The sequence below is a fragment of the Apaloderma vittatum genome, unplaced genomic scaffold (genome assembly GCF_000703405.1).
Source record: "Apaloderma vittatum isolate BGI_N311 unplaced genomic scaffold, ASM70340v1 scaffold15701, whole genome shotgun sequence".
Lineage (NCBI taxonomy): Eukaryota > Metazoa > Chordata > Aves > Trogoniformes > Trogonidae > Apaloderma > Apaloderma vittatum.
Genome location: NW_009697509.1, coordinates 24,731 through 43,706, shown reverse-complemented (window position 1 = coordinate 43,706; position 18,976 = coordinate 24,731). Strand labels below are relative to the sequence as shown.

General features: G+C 36.6%; 1 protein-coding gene across 1 annotated transcript in view; it reads right to left on the bottom strand.

Annotated features, from left to right (window-relative positions):
• Positions 1 to 1,033: 1,033 nt before the first annotated feature.
• Positions 1,034 to 18,976, bottom strand: part of CDC14A (cell division cycle 14A) — a gene marked incomplete at its 3' end in the record, with an annotated part of 42,627 nt that continues 24,684 nt past the window's right edge. The window contains exons 5-10 of the mRNA XM_009877668.1: positions 12,657 to 12,723; positions 10,420 to 10,482; positions 7,330 to 7,417; positions 5,144 to 5,374; positions 2,637 to 2,775; positions 1,034 to 1,190 (exon numbers count right to left, since the gene is read on the bottom strand). Coding sequence (XP_009875970.1) covers positions 1,034 to 1,190; positions 2,637 to 2,775; positions 5,144 to 5,374; positions 7,330 to 7,417; positions 10,420 to 10,482; positions 12,657 to 12,723 — 745 coding nt within the window. The remainder of the gene's footprint in view (positions 1,191 to 2,636; positions 2,776 to 5,143; positions 5,375 to 7,329; positions 7,418 to 10,419; positions 10,483 to 12,656; positions 12,724 to 18,976) is intronic.

The window sequence follows — 18,976 nt, the reverse complement described above, 5'->3', positions numbered from 1 at the left end:
AGAAGGGGGAGTGAGAGAGCAGCTGTGTGGGTACCTGCCTGCCCGGCAGGGTCAAGCCATGACATGCATACACGGAACTCTCTAGAAATACACGTTCACAGAAGCTTTACACAGAATCCGAGCTCAAAGTCAGTTCAGGATGCTTGAGTCTAACAGCATTACTTATTTGCTTCTTTCAAAGAAGTCCATTTTTACAGAATGTAAACTCCACCTCCATACTCAGTAACTCCTTCCTCAATCCCAGAGCACTGGCACAGGCTGCCCAGGGAGGTTGTGAAGTCTCCTTCTTTGGAGACATTCAAAACCCACCTGGACACATTCCTGTGTGCCCTGCTCTAGGGGATCCTGCTCTGGCAGGGGGGTTGGACTAGATGATCTCTAGAGGTCCCTTCCAACCCTGAACATTTTGTGATTCTGTAACGAGTGGAAGGGAAGCAGTAATGCACAATTTTGTGATATGCACAAGCTGAGGAAGAAATTTAGGTAAAGTTGTGTCCTGCAAAAGGAGCTAAAAATCAACTTTCCTAAATTACTAATGTTTTTAAAAGAAAAAAGTTCTCATGACCCGTAGAAAAACAGTTCTGAAAAGATTTCCCTATAAGAACTTAATAAGGAATATAGAATGAAGAGATTTCAGAGTTTTGTCTTCTTCTAGCTTTAAAAAAATACTATAAACTCTAAGAAACTCTAAAAGTGTATGCCAACACTGTTTAAATGCCTATTTATAATTTCTAACTGATCTCAGAATAGACTTTTTGTAAAACCCAAATATTAAGTAGAGAGAGTATCTTAAGTAGCAGAGAAGTACAGGTAACACAAAGCAAGAAGGCTACATGTTATACAACTTAAGCTTTTTTTGAAGTGGAGATTTGTTCTAATTTTGACCTATAAAAAAAGTTCAGCTGTAAAAAAGCAGCCTAGTACTAATACAAGCCTAAGAAAAAAAAAATAAATCTAAAAGTTATCTATAACTAGTTATTAAAAAGATCAGCTCCTTCTCTGCTTGTTTGAAATTTCTGCTATGAACACTTACCTCCCTGTATTGATCCAAGTCTTGTACTTCATTCAAGCTATCACTGAGTGAAATGTCACTCAAACCACAAAGAACTCTGTTAATGTTTCCATCAACTACTCGTTGTTTCTGTTTTGATTGGATGACATCTCCCTCCAGCCATAACATTGCTTGCTTCCTTTAGGATACAAAACCAAATCAATTCATATCAACAAATTTGCATACACATAAAAAACCAATATGAAAACATGCTACCCTTACAGATTGCCAACATCTGAATCTTCTGTACATCTTCATTTTGAAAAAAAAAATCTAATGTCTATATATAAAAAAAAAAAAATCAAAATTTTCCTTGTTTAAAACCATCAATTACTCCCCATCCCCAAAATCACCAAGCAAGACTGTAGTCATCACAGACATATTACAAGTAATAAAGCTTCATTTTACAAAGCCCTAAATATATTAATTTATTGCTACAATATGCATGGGCTAAGCAGGCTTTTGTTGACGAGACTGCATTACTTCTCGATACAGAAGTTTGCTAGTGCCATCTGAGAAGACCCTATTTATTAACTATCATTGTAGCAAAATTCCTATACTGAACAAAAACCAAAACATAAACAAACAAAAAAAGAATTAAATTGGTATATTGTTTCACTGAAAGCTCTTCTTTGCTTGAAAACAAAATATTACAAATATTATGACAAAGCTTAAGAACCAGGCAGTCTGAGCTAATTGCCTAGATCTGCTCAATAATAAATGGGAAAGGTAAGCACTTCCAGAAAGATTTCATTTTGTCCCAAGAAAACATCAGGGGAAAGAAGAGAAGGGGTAGCAGGGGCAGAGGGAGCACCACATATTCCACCAAACTCAAGTAGCCTTGAAATCCTTGAAGATTAATTGCACACACAGTACCAAACTGATTTGGTACATACGTGGGTGGCAGAGTCTTCACTAGAGTACTACTCAAACCTCCCTTATTAAACCTCAAAGAACCTCAGGATGAATATCAGGAGATCAAATTTGAAAGATTTTACCTTTTTGTTACCTGCAACCTTGCAGCCCTGAGGGCAAGATATTTTATACTACAATAATGCAACTGATGTTGGCTCCTTCTTTCTCAATCCCATTTTGACATTATTGGTAATGTTACTTGAATTTTGTCCATTTGTTACAACAGGTATCTATTGTCATTAGGACAACAGAAAACTCTTACTGAACAATTCTACAGCTCTTAGCTATGAATAATAATGCCATAATAGGCTATATATAAAGTATAGAAAGTGTATCCTAAGTCAATATTTTAATAAATCCTTATTGATGATTTTGTCTACATCTGGACTTCAACACTTTCAACACATTTGTCCAACCCCTAAATCCTCCAGAACACAAGCATGCAGAGTCTTGCAACCCTCTGCCTCTTAAGGTGACAAAAAGCATGACATTCCAGAGAAGATTCCTACTAAGCTTTATTTCAGTCTCAAATTAACTAACCTTAAATATATTGCAACAGGCAGAATACAGGGCATCAGTAGACAGAAAGTAAATCCTAGAAGCAGTGCAAGATGGATAAGGATGTAGAAGGAGCAGCTGATTCTTAGAAGCAAAGAAGGTATATACATACTCTTCCAAGAAGTGTTGTTGGGGTCCTATAATAGAGCCTGGTCGACATATTCTTATCCAAGCAATGGCTTCAGCATGTGTGAACTTATAGTGTTTCATTATGTAGCAGGCAATCAGTGTTCCTGTTCTCCCCAGGCCAGCTACGGAAACACAAATACCAACATTCACATAAGAAGTCACAAGCGTTTCTTAATTATCAGATTAAAGTATGAGATATGAGGAGACTTCCTTGCAATGTTATTCACCAGCTTAATATTTGAAGAAAGAATTTCTGAGTCAGTATCCCATTTATCACATACTTGGATTTCAAAGCTATAGATACAAGAAGAAATATATCATACTTATAAAAAGTTAACAGTGTTTATAAGAACGCCTGCAACAATGAGCACTCCTGGTACTAGTACAATTCTATTTTGAAACTTTTTTTTTTTAAAAAGGATTATATTTTTTAAAAAAGCTGTGACCAAGCTGGATACAAATTTATTATTTATAAAACCAGTAAAAAACATAATCAAAGTACTTTTGAGATGTCAACACACACACACTTTACACATCAAGGTTTAAATATATGCAAATACACGTACACATCAGAACAGATAGCAGCATGTAGCTTCTCAGCCAGTTGCCTTTCCTTCTTGAATCGGTTCTGCTATGAAATCAACCTATAAATCTGTTCACTGCTATCTGTATGAACAGCAATGAAAGTTGACCAGCATATAATTTTATATATCAATAGCTTAAAATAATTTAACCCATTGCCCCTCAAATCACAAACTAATATTGGTTTTCAGGAAAGAGACTAAAAAAGTAGCTCTTACTATCAGACATATCTCTACCTATACAGTAAGAACTAATCACTTTCTAGCCGTGTGTCTTATCTACTAGCAAAGGGTCTCTCCCCATTTAAACCTTATTTTCCTGTAAACACCATATCTGCAATTCAGTCTCACGGTGGCCAGTCATTGTTTATGCATCAACAATTATCTGAATGGAAACTAAGCAGCCAGACAGCCTTGCTGACAATTCTATACACGACTACAAGTTCTTTACATGAAACCAATAACTAGAACTTGCTATGTCTTTTTTGAAAGTTAAGATGATTCAGGTAAATGGAAGAAGGTTCAAGTTCAGAAATAGAGATACTCCTCAACTGTATTTTGGAAGACTAGCTCTGAAGAATCATTTTAAAAGGGGAAGTATTGTTAGAGAGTTTGGGGCTTGGGTTTTCCCTTTTCATTTGCGTGCATTTGTGATGGTTTTTCTCTGCTTGTTTCTTTTTGAAATGCAAAAGGAATTCAACATGCAAATAAATAACTAAGAGCTGTACTACACTAAATGTACATCTGAGTAAGAAAACGGTCTCTGAAAATTTCACATAACATCTACAAACTGCATATATCACTAAGACTTCAGTTCTTTAAGTTCCCAGTAATGTACAAACTTTCCATAGCAACACCTTGCATTAAACCATTCTATAACTTCTGGGACAATTTCCCATGTGGGAGCTGTGCTTGGAATACTTCTGCAATAAGAATACAAGAAAGCTACAGACAAAATACTAACTCTGAGTTAACCATTGATTTAACTTAGTATAGGCTTCTTTAGAAAGAAGAGGGAAAAAAAAAAGAGATTATTATTAATAACAGTCAGATGAAAGACCAAAAATCCTTCAGTTCAGCAAGCAGGTATCTAAGTCACTAGAAAAGTGTACTGTTTTACTTCAGCACTTAAGTCTGGAAAATAACAGTGTACTGCTAATCAAGAGTTTGTGGTCTCCATTTAGTCGATTAGCAGATGTCCACCTTTTTATTGCCAGAATTTCTGAGTTCTAGTCGCAGTAACAACTTGTTAGCAAATAAGCTTATTTGTCTTTGGTACGCAAGTTTATTGTTCATGGAAGGATTATGAATAGCACTATTCTTGTTTCCAGTCAGAAGGATATCAGTCTCCACAATATCCTTACACAACTCTAAACATACACCAAGACAAACCCTTCAAAGCCTTTGTTCATCATTTCTGATTAGGCATGTTTTGCCTGTTTTCTAGCCGATTTGCTGAAATAAGCGGGTTTGAAATGCTGGCATCACAATAACTCTAACTTGAAATGTGGAAGTCATGCTCCACAGAAAAACACAGAACAGTTCAAAAGCACAAAGAAAACCTTTCGGGGTTTTTTTCGGCATTTCTTAGCCAATTACCATAACGCTGTGAAAGCATAATGCAAAACAGAAATCTCCAACAACTAAAACTCATGCCTTCAAATGATATTAAGAAAAAACAAAACAATGAACAATAGATTGTCAGTCACTTTAACTAGTAGTGTAGGGTGCAAGAACTTAATATGCACATGAAAATAACAAATACTTGTCATATATTTACTCAAGTATCATAAAGCAACATTACTTCCATAATCAAAAAGTGGTTTTTTAAGATGTTTTATTTCTAGAATAAACTCTGTGGATTTATACTTATTTTGAACTTCATTCAGTAATAAGTGAGTGCACATACCTTTACAATGTACAGCAATAGCACCATCAGCGTTTTCACAGATGTTCAGGAACCTGTGAACTATACTGTCACTCGGCGTGCTTCCATCTATGAAGAACAGGTCATAATGCTCAAAACCAGCATCAGTAAAGCGTTTTGCCTCATAAATTTTTTTATTTAGTCTTATGATTGATGTGACATTATGTTTCTTGAAATAAGGAAAGTAGGCTTCAGGTGCATGAAGAGGATAACCTATAAAAAAAAAATCACTTAGAATCATAGATAAATTTCAAAGTCCTACTAATGAAAATTGCCATCAAAATCTTTTTGAACATGCTAATACTGAAAATGCTTTGGTATTTTATTCAGAACATGTTAAGTGGTATAAAAAATGTCCACGAAACGCTCATAAAGACCACTATAATTAAAGAAAGGATCAGAAAAAAAGAGCACATAATATACATGAAACACTGCTGTCTCCTTTTTAGTCCACTCTTGTCCAAAAGTCAGGGTTCATACATAAAGCTAGGCACATATATAAATTCAGCATTTCAGAACAGCTTTCTATCTATACTCAGAGAATGGGAACATGCTTTAAGAGCAAACACCACGCTGATGAGGAAAACAGATTGGTGATCTGTACTATGGACAAGAGGAACAGTCAAAGGATAAACCACAGCACCAGAAGCATTCTTTCCCTGCTCCAAAGTTAAAAAACTTTAGTGCCTTAGTTGAGAAACAAAAGGCTCCTCCAGATGAAGACGGAGTGGCAGGAATGGAGGTCAAAAACCAACCACACCACCACTGCCTGGGACACTTTCACCAAACAGATGTTCTCTGTTGAAGAGGGGGTGAGGGAGTGTGTGCACATGATCACGTGCCTAGAGAATGTAGGACTTAATTATTAATGGAGAATAAAGTCTTATAAACAAAAGACAGAAACAACATAGCTGCCACAAAAATCAGTTACTGAACCAATTCACTGGTTTATCTCCAGAATTTTTATTCCTGTTCAAATAAAGTCCAAAAAGCTTTGTCACAAAACACAGGTCATTTTGCCAAGTCACATAGACATTAGTAAATGCAATTAAGAGTCACAACAGTGCGGTGCTGATAATGTCAAGGTCACAAGTTCGATCCCCGTTCGGTCCCCATGTGTTGCCTGATCTAGCTGAGAGGCGTCCCTGCCCATGACAGGGAGGTTGGATTAAATGATCTCCAAGGTCCCTTCCAGCCTAGGCCAGTCTATGATAACGAGGAAAATGCAGCTTGGTAATGTGTACTTACATTCACCTGTGTGAGGCTTATTTATAGCCTCCTAACTGGATTTTAAGCATTAGCCTTAATTTAGTAATTTTGAGTTACACACATTAAAAATAAAACACAGGTTTTCCAAATTCCATGGACCTATTTAAACAATTTTTGAAAGAAAAAATTAAGAAGAGACTGTAACAGTGACTTGGGAAGAAACCCAAACCAACCTAAATATTTTCTCCCTGGATTTTGTTCAGTAGACACTACACAATTAGCAGCATTCTAGAAATAAAAGAAACATGAGAGCACAGAAGTAGAAAAATCTCCCCCCAAAACCCAAAGCAACAAAAACTGGGGATATTCAGAAAACATGCTCACATAAACAAAATGACATGGCACAAAGAATAAGGTAAAATTCAGAAAAAAATATCTGACTGTAGTTTTTAAATGACTGATTTTCATTTCAGCTGGACCAAATCTCTACTTTCCCTCTGTTGGTCAAGTTTCTCTTTTTTTATTCCATTACAATCACACAAGTTCTTCCCATTATCCCAAGAATCTTCAGTGGTCAATGCAAGCTTCTTTTTAAAGTCTTTCCTGGCTTTTGTTACAGAACTCTTAATACGGTCTCCTTTGCTTTATGCAACTCACCTTAACTCTGCATACTTATCGTATCAGGTGTCAGTTCCAGGAGAAAACGGGCTTGAATTTTTAAGGCACTTTGTCTCGGAATGAAAGTCACCAACTGTTAGAAGAATAGGAATTCCTCTAGCAAAGAAGAACCCCAAAACCTCTGGAATTAAGCTCTATGATCGGATATAAAATATTCACTGTATGATTACTTGTGAAGATGAAAATTAATCTATAAACTTCTATTATCTTCTGCTCATGTGCTGTGACTAATATGCTGGGAAGAATAAGATCATAGAACAGCATTAAAATTTACACCATACCATTTTCAAGTTTGCTTTTTGGGTGTGGTCCACTAAACGCTAAAAATTTTCCTGGAACAATCCAGTTGAAATCACCATTTTCCACTCGCTATAAAAATTTCAGAAAAGAAAGAAAAGCATTTTAATATCTGTACATACAACATTAAAAAATTACACAAGATTTTATTTTACTTTTTACTATGTTCTTGCTGCATTAACACAAAACACTTCAAATGTAATTAGACAGCTTACCTATATGGTATAAACTAACTCACCATAAGCTGCTTCTCAGAAATTTCTTAATAAAATGAAACACAAAAAAAAAGTCTTCCAAAAAAGCAGAAAGACCTTGCATCTAAGATTTTTCTCCCTTGAAGGGTTCTGTGTTTTAAAGACACCTACTTTTAACAAGACCATCAAACATCCTTGTGTGTTTTAGTCAAGTATGGAAAAATGCTTCCCTGTGAGGCATTGGCTAAAAACCACAATTCACAGAGGACAAATTAAAAACCAATTAGCCTTCAAAAACAATTATCCTTTCCCTGTACAAATTGAAATTTCCATATTGGCATAAGCCCTGACAAGGCAGTAATCATAGAAACAAAGTATAAAACAAATAAATAGACTAAATTAAAAAAAACTTTCAAACTGTGGCATTTTACATTTGTTGCTCACCTTCAAATGAAAACCTTGAAAAGGTTCTGCAAATTCTGTCTGTGCCAAAATTAGAAGCTTTCTTGGAAATACATAACTAAGTTCAAAACTGCCTTTTTTTTTTTTTTAATTGAAGAGTGCTCATTCCTCATTTGGCGATGCAGTTATTCTCAGCATGACTTTTAAGGACACGGCATTCAGTTCCACTGCATTATTAAGCTGGTGTTTTTAGCTCTCAGCTCATCAAAACATCATAATGAGTGAAAGGTTCTGATAATGGACATTACTGGAATCAATTCACCGCCTGTTTGCTTAGCTAAGCCCATTAGGCTTGCTCCAAACATCCTCCCACAGTGCAAACCCCTGTAAGTTCACAAGGTTGCGTAAGGACCTGTGAACTGATCTTACAGCCAAGTCAGGGCCCTCGCCCCCCCCGACCTGTAGCATGGGCTGCAATCTCAGCATTGTAGCACCTCTATGCCCTTCAAGAAAGAAGTCCTGTTCAGTAAAAGTATATGTATATTTATATCACCAGTTTTATTTGTGAAGTAGTTCTTTACAGGTAAATGGGTCCTTGTGAATAATTTGAATTTTAACCAATTAGAATTAGACATATGTATACATGTGCACTCAACGTTGCATGCAAAAAACATTATTAAAAGAGAGTACATGAGCATTTTACATCTAGTACAAAAGGGGAATTAACTGCCTTGATAATACAATGAGATTCAAGGACTATAAACATGAAATAGAATTTCCTTTAGCCTGCTCCCTTTAAGTCTTATGCAACTTTTCCCAACATAACTACACACATGAAGACCTAACATAGCAAAAACCTGGAACACTTAGTTTTAGAAATATAGCACAGGACACATCTAAACATACAAAGCTGACCATGATGCATAAAATAATAAAGACATACCAAAAATGGGACAAAAAAAAATAAGGATGCTTCCAAGTTCTTGCTCCTTAGACTCAGGGAGCAGGCAGCATGTTTTCAATATCATTCACACATACACGCTTTCCACAAACTAAGATAATGTTAAGCATTAAACAAGATAATGGGATAGCTTTAGTCAATTACTGTAACGCTTTCTCAAACTAATCATGTGGAACATTACAGTACACAGAGATCCTGCTAGAAATGCTTTCAAGTTGTGTGAATAGCTGTATGTTACACCACGGCTATCCCAGCCAACACCTACTGCAAAGACATGTGTTGTAAGCTAAGTTTCTCCACTGTTTACTCCTTTCCTGTCTATACCCTTTCTCGAACATTCATGAAGCATTCCCTGTAGCTGCATTTCAGATGGGTACCAAGTCACCCATATCCTTTTGTTCGTAAAACAAGAGTTATTTCTCAAATGTTACAAAGGTTAAAGAAAAGCAATCACATCTAGAACTTTTCTTATATTGGGAATATTCAACTTAAAATAAATTTCAAAATGGACATTTTCAGACTAAGCAAATCTATTCTCATTATTTCCATGTTCACTGAAAATTGCAACAGATGGGCTGGGGGGAAGAATACTGGCTACAATGAAGCAACACAACTCTAAAAAGAGAGTTTAGTATGTATTCAAATGCTCAATACACCTCTAGTTTATATACCTGTCTTTCTCCTTTACCAATGCAACTGCAGGAACTTCAGGGACCAAAGGCAAAGTCCAATGGTTGTCACTGTCTTCAATAAAAACCCCTTCCCCTCCCTTAAGTGTGGGAAAAGGCAGACAAAGATCACGCAAGTGTTCAGGAGCACAGGTATGCACACCTGCTGTGCCTGCTCCTCTGTACACAGCCCAGCTCACAGGTGCCACACAGGCATATTTAAAGGTTCTCTGCAGCAATATAGCTGGAAAAGCTGTGACTAGGTGTCTAAGTTACCAAGCCCTAGAAGCATCTAGAGTCATCCAGAGTAACTATTCTTAAGTTCTAAGAAGGCTGGCAGAACAATGAACGACATCTGTTAGCTTTGTGGGACTCGGTTAGGGAAACGTTTTCCTGTATTTTCATTATTATAATCCCCATATAATGCATCCTCGCTAAAAAAGCTCAAAGTGTGCTTAATATGTGTCTATAAAAATCTGTCATATATTTAGGACTAACAGCATCTCAAGAAGCAGCTCAACAAGTACTGAAAGAAAGAACAGATTGTGTGGGTCAGCTGAAAGACCTTGGATTGTGTCTGGGGGAAGCTGGCAAAGCACGAAAGCGGCCCCACAGCCCAGGAAGGCTACGAGAGCAGACGGTGGTGATGCCCTCAGACCACAGGGACATTCGTCCTGCATGTTCTTCACCTACAGCACACAGGTCTGGACATACATACCTTACATATGAACATTGGGTTTTACTTGGATTAAAATGTGTTTCCACTATGTTTTAACTTGTGGGATACTCTATATTCTAACTTATTTCAAATAAACCAAACACACTCAACTCATTTTTAAATGTACAAACCTCATAGTGTTCATATTCATCCACATCAAATGTCTTAAAGTCAAAAAATCCATGCTGCAAAGCCTAAAAGGCAACGAGGTGTCAGTTTTCGTTGAAATACGATATATAATCTCGTTTTATAATAGTCTTTTTGAGAATCAAAACTAAATCACTAGATGTTTGTGCTTTTTGCTTATTGAAGCCTCTGCATTAAGACAACATACATTTTGCACAGATTAACAACACAGACAACAACAATTCCAACAATGTCACTAAAGCATGTCAGACTCATTATTTCCCCTTCAAAGACATTACAATGGGACATAATATTGTTGCATATCACTTAAATCGTAAAACTGATTCTCCTCACCCCACTATGTATGACTTTTTTCTGTAAGGCAGACGACAAATTAAAAAGCAATTCCCTTTTTGTCATATATTCACTCAATGATTTCTATGCTGAACACATTTTCATGCATTTGGACATAATACAGGACATTAGGATTTTATTGGTTTTCTGCACTTAATATGATATTCCAATTATATCACCATAATACCCAGACAAAATAGCATATGCAGAACACTATGTAAAACTCATGTATTATTATTTGCTTTTAATACATATTCCGCCGATAGAAAAAAGTTCACTAGACTACATCAGATTGCATTTAGCATAAGGCTGGAAAAAATATCAGCTTTGTGTTTTTGTTTGTTTTTTTTTATTACAGGATTGAAAGAAGTCAAGTTTTGTATTTATTTACTGTACTATAATTAATCATGCCAATTTTGTACTTAATATTTGTGTACAATAGCATATTAAAATTCTATGAATATGAAATTCATAGCCCAAATTTCTTCCAAGGCATAGGTGGAAGACAGTACTGCAGTATATATTTTTACTGAATTCTGAGAACTATAGATATTACACAACATTCTGGGATTAAGGTGTGATAAACACACTGCAGACCTATGATTTAGAAACCAAAAATCGGTCTGCAATTATTTACTACATACAGAACACAATTTTTAGACAAAACAACAACTTCATTATAGATAGTGTAGGCTCATTTGGACCATGATGAAACCTAAGATACAGAGAGCTTCGTCTGAACAGCTGATTTTGAAAAATATATTTCATTTAAGCATGGTTGGCTGCCCTTTAGAATTTGTACACCCTCTGAACTACGTGTATGTGATATATGTGCACATAAACACCAAATTTACTCAAGTAGATGAAGATTTTATGTTAGATTAAGGCATACAATTTCTTCTCTAAGTATTTTACCTCTGTAGGTGAACGGGACAAAATTCAATAATAAATTTTACGGGAACAAAGGAGGAAAATCTGATTCTCAAGGTCTTTTGACATGTTTGTTGCAGATAAATTACAGTGATTGCACTGACTGCTTCACAGAGCTTCAGAATCTGTACAATGCCACACAAATTAGAGTCTTGCTGTTAGCTGACAGCTCCTTTCCCACCTCCACAGAACTAAAAATATTAAGCTTGATCTCTCTTTTTTCAAATTTTAAGAAACACTTGGTTTGTCATACTTTTAAGAATTACAAATCATCTATAAAATGTCTGTACAGAACTGTTTATATAGCGCTCTCCCTTCATCAAAATGACTAGGAAATAACAAAATTTAATCACAAGGTTGCCAATTAAAATATGACACAACCTTTTTTTTTGAAAATCAGTACTGCATCTTAATAGTCCTCAGAACCAGGACTGTTGAAAGTGACATGTCAAAATGCTCGTAAGATAGATTATTTTTCATTCTTTTTAAACAATTCAATGAAGATTAGTGTCAAACACTGAACCCAAGTGTTTTGGGGTAAAGTTCATGCAAGTACGTGCAAAAACTGCTCAGATTAAATCACAGTATACCTCTGTGTCTGCCTCACTTGATTTTACCAACCTAAGTTATTTCCCTTTACCAACATTTATGAACTATCTCTCAGCAGACATAGTGCACGGCCTTGCACTGTCAAGAACTGCCTCCAGCCAGGCTGGGAACGTCTGCAAGTTCCGATCCACATGGTGAAGTTCGGAAAGCTGCCAAAGGCCACCTCGGGCACCAGATAAAATTGTAACCTTGTTCCACTGTCACTACTCAAACACAGTCCTCAGTAACTTAGGCTTCATGACAACATACTCCTCATTGAAATCAGATTTTCTGGCATATTTTAACAGTATTTTCCCTCATGTTTTAAATGTCAATTTAAATCTGTTTTGCCAAGGAAAAATGTTATTACCTTATTTATTCCCTGTAAACAGTCCAAGATGGTAAGATTGTATGTGCAGTTCCCAAACGAAGCATCCCTACAAATGTAATACAAATGAATTTAATATACACAGAACTATTTCAAGAACTTGGGGAAAGGCAGCACACAACAGAAAATATTTAAGTTATTCAATTCCCTCCAAGAACTCTGAATTAAAGTTCAAAGATGACTTTTTAGAAGCTTTTTTGTCCTGAAGCACGATGTAGCTCAGTGTAAATGCAGTTAGATAATGCAAATAGAAGTGCATTTTTTACCTCAGCTAGCTACATGCCCTTTACAAAATGATTTATGCTGTTCTGGAACAGGAAGCTTAGCATCCTCTCACAATTGTGTAAGGATAGTAGCAAATACAGCAAAATTTGCTTTAACCATTATTTAAGTCTTAATTAAGTTACAGTGTGTAACAAGAAAAGTTTGATTTCATTTACAGGCTCCCATGTTGATGCCTGATTACAGATGCAATTAAAAATTATCCCGATATAGCCCAATTTAAAACTACTTAACCTCAGTTCTGCCACTATGAAAATAGCGACTTCTCTTCATAAGATGTCGGGATAACACAAAGCAAAACATATTCAAGCAGTAATAGACACCAACATAAAAACAAATAATTCCACCAAAAAACTAACAGCAACAAACGCATTGTGGAAGAAAGTGCTTCTCAAAATGTGCTTCAGATCAGTTTGCATTTTAGCAAAATTCTGCCTGGGCAGATTATTTCCTAATCACTCAAAGAAATGTTCTATAGTTTTGCTCTAAGTTATTTTATCCAAAGTGCTAAAAAATGCAGTTTATGAGAATAGCAAAATTTTAGATTTCAGCCACATGCATCTTTATTCTAATTGATTCAAAATATCAGTCTTTCACTGAAAACTTTCCTTTTCTGATGGCCTACTGCTACAAATATTATGAAAAATGTTGACATGCTCTTTCCACCACAAATACTTCAAGAATAGAATATTTTTATCCAATTTTAAGAGTAGAGTATAGCAGCTTTGAGCAAGCAGTATTCATAAAAAAAATGTTTAAGAGTATTAAAAGCTACAATTTTGGCAGTGTCATATTACAGGCAGGCTACTCTAGAAAAGCTTTCAGGTTATTAGGTTATTAAAAAATACTTAGCACGGGAAATTTGAAGTGTGAATAAACCTTCAATATCAAATCCAACAAATAAGTTTTTCAAAATGAAAAGCCATGCAGTATTTTCATTACATTAGATAAGCAGGACACATGAAAGCTGTGAAACAAACTTTACAGACAATACATTTTTGACAGAGCAAAGTTGGATAACAAAACATTTTAGTACAAAAGCATTTTAGCAAGCAAAAAGGAATTCTGAGAAAAAAATGTTAAGGCTCCAGTGGGAACACGTACACAGAAAAATCTTCAAAAGTTGTAAAAGTTTTCCAAATGGGCTGACAGAAATAACAAAACCTAAAACAACGCAAAGCACAAAATCAAGTATTTAGAGAAGTACGAATGGAAGGTATTGTAAGAGACACACTCTATATTACGTGTTCTTTTGCTAGAGCAAGAGTACAGTTTTTATTTTATCTATATGTATATATCTACTTCTTCAATTGGCAGGGCATCTGATTTACGTCCTGCAGTACATAAATACAAGAGTGGGGGGAAAACGCCACGTAATCTCTAATCCAGTAATAAGAAGTGCTACGAGAGTGAGAGAGAGAAGGGAGAGGGAGAGAGGATATTGAACTTGACCTAGATGTCCAAGATAAGCCTCTCTCCGTTCCAGGTGTACGGTATTCTCAGCCACAGCTCCCCCAGACAGCTACTGCCCGTGGAGCACACAGGGATGCCGGCAGCTCACAGCCACTGCCTAGGTCATCCACGCCACGTTGTTATTTTAGTACTTCCAATCCTTTTCAGAGTAAATCCAGGGGTGTGTATATAGGTATTTTCTATCTACAGGTAGTAAATTTTAGGTGTAAGAGCAAAGAAATTCAGCTGGCAGAAGTTTTACACATAATCCACGAGGACTCTTCTTGCAGGATCCATTGCTACAGTAAGGCAATACCTGAAGTCCAGGCAAGATAAGTGCCTGGGGATGCAGTAGCAGGAGATGAAACTCAAGTCACGACTTACAGAACACACAGCAAGCAACACAATCCACCTTACAGAGCATTATATTATATTATATATACTTATACATACAGAGCATCAGCTGTATAGCAGTAGATCCATCAGCATGCAGTTTCTTTCTACAGCCACATTTCAAAACTTTCAGAGTGATAATTAATAATACTAATTTTAGCTTGCATAAAATGCAACAGATTCTGAATCGGCCACACATGCAAACACTAATAGTTACGAGGAAGAGCCCTGTAAAGAAAAAATACCTTTACCACCCTTAAAGAAATATATTTTAAATGAGATTACAATTACTTCCAGACATCCTTCCTATTTCAACTTTATCCTCTCTGGTTTTTGTTCACAGTCGGCATCCTATCCTACAGAAAATTAATGCATGTGCTTATGTTTAAAACAGTAGTAATTTTTAACTTACTGGAACTACTATGTCTTTACAAAAGCATTTAGTTTTTTTTTACTGGTAGAAACCAAGTTATTTGGATTTCAAATGTTATACCTCTTTGTTCAAGTCAGAAGTCTGTGTTTAAAAAAGCACAGAAGAGAAAGACCTCATTGCATATCGGAATAATGGAACAGAGCACATACAGACCTCTCTTGATCACATTTCATTACAGTGTTCTTCATCTTTTATGGCCAAATGTACAACCACCTGGATTTTCAAACAGCGTTTTTCCAACCATTATCTGATAGTACTCTACTTGCTTTCAAAAGGAGAAAAATGTGAATATTTGAGATACAGATGTAGTATGAATCTGAGCTGGCATTACAGAGCTCCAAATCCCACATCCGATTTCACAGTTATTGTAGCTGACCTCAATACTGTACAACGCTTTCCCTTTCGCCAAATCTCTAAACACAGTCAGTAACTAAATAATTTGTTTCCCCAGCACTTGCCAATAAAGAAACAAAAGCTAAAAGCTACAAACTAATATCTAGGCACTAAAATTCATGTCAAATCTAGAGACTGAACACAATAATATTAAAATACGTTTTCTCTCCTTATGATAAAGTCAATACAAAGTAGTTGGAGGTAAAAATCAAAAACTTAGTTTCACAGGAGCAAACTGGTATTTATGATGATTTAAAATGGTTTCAGCAACGTTTTCTTAAATGGGAGTGACAAGATATAGTACAAGATCCTCAAGAGAGTAGAGTGTCACCAAGTGACAGTGAATCAGTCAAAAATAAGATGAAAGTGTCTCAAAGACAGTAGTGCTTTATCCTCCTGCTTTGTCTTTACTTTTTCTATTACAAAAACAAATAAAAAAGATTCCATGTATTTTATAAGAGGAGTATTCTGATTTCCTTCCACCCCTGAACAATATTCGCTGAAGCTGTCTTTAAGCGAAATACGAGCTGAAGATCTAAGCCGATTAAGGTTTTTGAGGTCACTGAGCTAGATGAAAGTACATCAGTTTCCCAGGGATCACTTCATGTAAATATACCTCACTTCTCCCTAAAGGATCTGACAATCCTGCAGCTTCTACCTATTGAAAAGTTGTCTCTTTTTCTTCCAAATAGAAGACACTTCAAATATCAAATTAACAACTTGTTAAATACTCTACCCATAACACTTAACTGATCCATCTCTCACTGACTTCTTGCACTCAAAACTATTCAGAGATGACCTGTACTACAGAAGTTACATAATCCAAGTTCCAGCCTCTAAGAATAAACTCAAGTCAGTAAGTACTGAATACCAATGATTAATATCTTTAATTATTTCCTTCTTAGACCTTAGGATAGGAAGGAAGAGGTAAGATATTTGGGTTGTGTTTTCCCGTGTATGTAACAGTCCTTTCAGCCTTTTTCAAGATACTGAAGATGTGGAAGGAGTGCAAGCTTTTTCGTAGCACTAACTTCTTTCTTCACACTTTAGCACAAAGACAAGCAGACACACTCCTTACAGCAGGGCTACTGCTTCCAGCACAGGGTCATTTCCTTGAGCCTCTGTATCATGCTATATTTTACACCAAAGATGTCTCAAATGTCTTAGAAAGGACAAAGAGAGAAAAATGATCTTGAAGGCCTTGGAAAACCAGGGAAGAAGGAATAAATGGTTTATTCCCCGCTCCCAGCTAATTTAGATTGTTCCACTGCAGGCCATCATCAGATCTACTTGCCCTTCTCTCAGCCCCAGTAATTCTTAAGCTCCTTAAGTATCTATTCCAGCCTCTTCCTATGAATTCAACTCCCAAATATCCCCATGCTATCAGGCTCCCCATTTCTCACCTAGCCTCCCATCTTGTCAGAATCCTCCAACTTATTTCCTCACTCCTCTGTGTCACCTCCTGTACAGCTAGACTGCACAGTCTTCTTTCCTAGCAGGACAAACTGTACCACAGGTAACAGAATCTGCTTAGGCTCTAATCCAGTGCCAAGACCTGAGACAGTTCAAAGAAACTCCAAAAGAAACTTAAATGTCATGGGACTGGAAAGCAGTTAAGAATGGACGCTCAAGAAATCAGGAAGTTTAGCTTTTCTAGCAAAACACCTCATAACATTATATTCCTTCTAGAAACACAAGGCTCTGCTCAAGAAGACTGCCTCCCTCCCATCCTCTAAAATAGCTGAAGCTTTGTATTAAAAAATACCAAAAGCGACAGAAGCACTACAGAAAACCCATGACAAAAACCCCACAACCTCCCCCAAAAGCTTTCAGTTTAGCCAATTATTTATCTCGCAGCAACCCAGGGCTTGAAACACATGGACAAAGAGTGCAGAGGAGTTACATTTCAGCAGACTGCCTACTCTCTCCATTTACTGCCCTCTTCTTCTGAGGGAGACAAACAGAATGAAGCTATTACACTCTTGTGATCAGTTTGAAAAGCCAGACTGCAACAGCTGAGTCACCCCTTCGCTGGACATTGACTTCTCCAGTTTTTTCACAGTTTTTTCTTACCTGGGAAACATAGAATCATAGAACAATTCAGGTTGGAAAAGACCCTTGGGATCATCGAGTCCAACCATTGACCCTACACTACAAGTTCACCCCTAAACCATGTCACCCAACACCACATCTAAGCGACACTTTAACATACATGAAATGCTCTTTGAATATAGAAAAAGTTATCTACAGAAAATCCTGCTGTTTCTTTTATTTTTTGATCCCTCCTTTGGTGATCCCAGAGAAGCTATTTTGGAACAGAATTTTATGAATTCAAACTCATGAGAATTTGCTTTAAATAATTATTTAATACCCAAAATGAAACAGTTTTATGTTATTAAATTTGTTACTATGGTTCTTATCAGCCTGACAAGAAATCACACCACCAATTACTTTCACTACTCCCTACCGGCCAAGCAGAAACAGCATTTTTTATTATTATTACTACTATCATCATCACAAGGAACTGGTTGCAAGGCCTGTACCCTTTCATTTGAGCAAAAAAAGTCTTATGAGACTTCTGCAAACACACTGTTCCAAGTTTTCTGTGTTACAAGGTTCAGATCTGACAACTACGTTTCTTTGCTTTTTAAGAACCTCTATTCTGTACAAATTTAACCTCTACTTGGTGTGGGAGAAAGGAACCTAAGATACAGCAATTTAGTGTTAATTCCTGCACTACTACGAGTTTTACTTTTTAAGCAAGTTTTGAATAAACTAAGCTTAAGATTCTGAAAAATTTAAGTCACTTCAGTATTATATGAAAGAAATACTCCTGCCAAAAGTTGAACCACTCAGAATTTGATATGGAAGGGAGAATTAGGGCTTTTTAGACTCCACTAAAATTCTATATAGTAACCCCCAGAAGGAAGGGAAATGCTGCAGGGAAGTATTTCACTTAATGCACCCCCAAAATGATAAGGTGTCTTGGGTTACAATATGTAACCAAAAATGTGTAATTCTATTTTCATCTGTTGAAACCGGCTGGAAGAATTTTTTTTTTGTTTTTCATTCCGTGTTAACTCCAGGGGCAGGTGCTTTTGTCAGTGGGTAATCATGGGTTAACGATGGGAAAGGTGGGAGCCTCCCAGCCCTCCGGAACTGCAGGGGGTGGGTGTGGGACGGGGGAGGGGAACCTGGTGGAGCCGCGGCCCGGACCTCGTGGAGCTGCAGCTTTTCTTCGCCTTGGCCGGAGGAGTGGACTTTCGCGCCATCGCCACCGGACCCTCCTCTACCGAATCACCCGGAGCAGCATCTGCCACTCCAGCAGGACTGTAATCTGGATCTATTT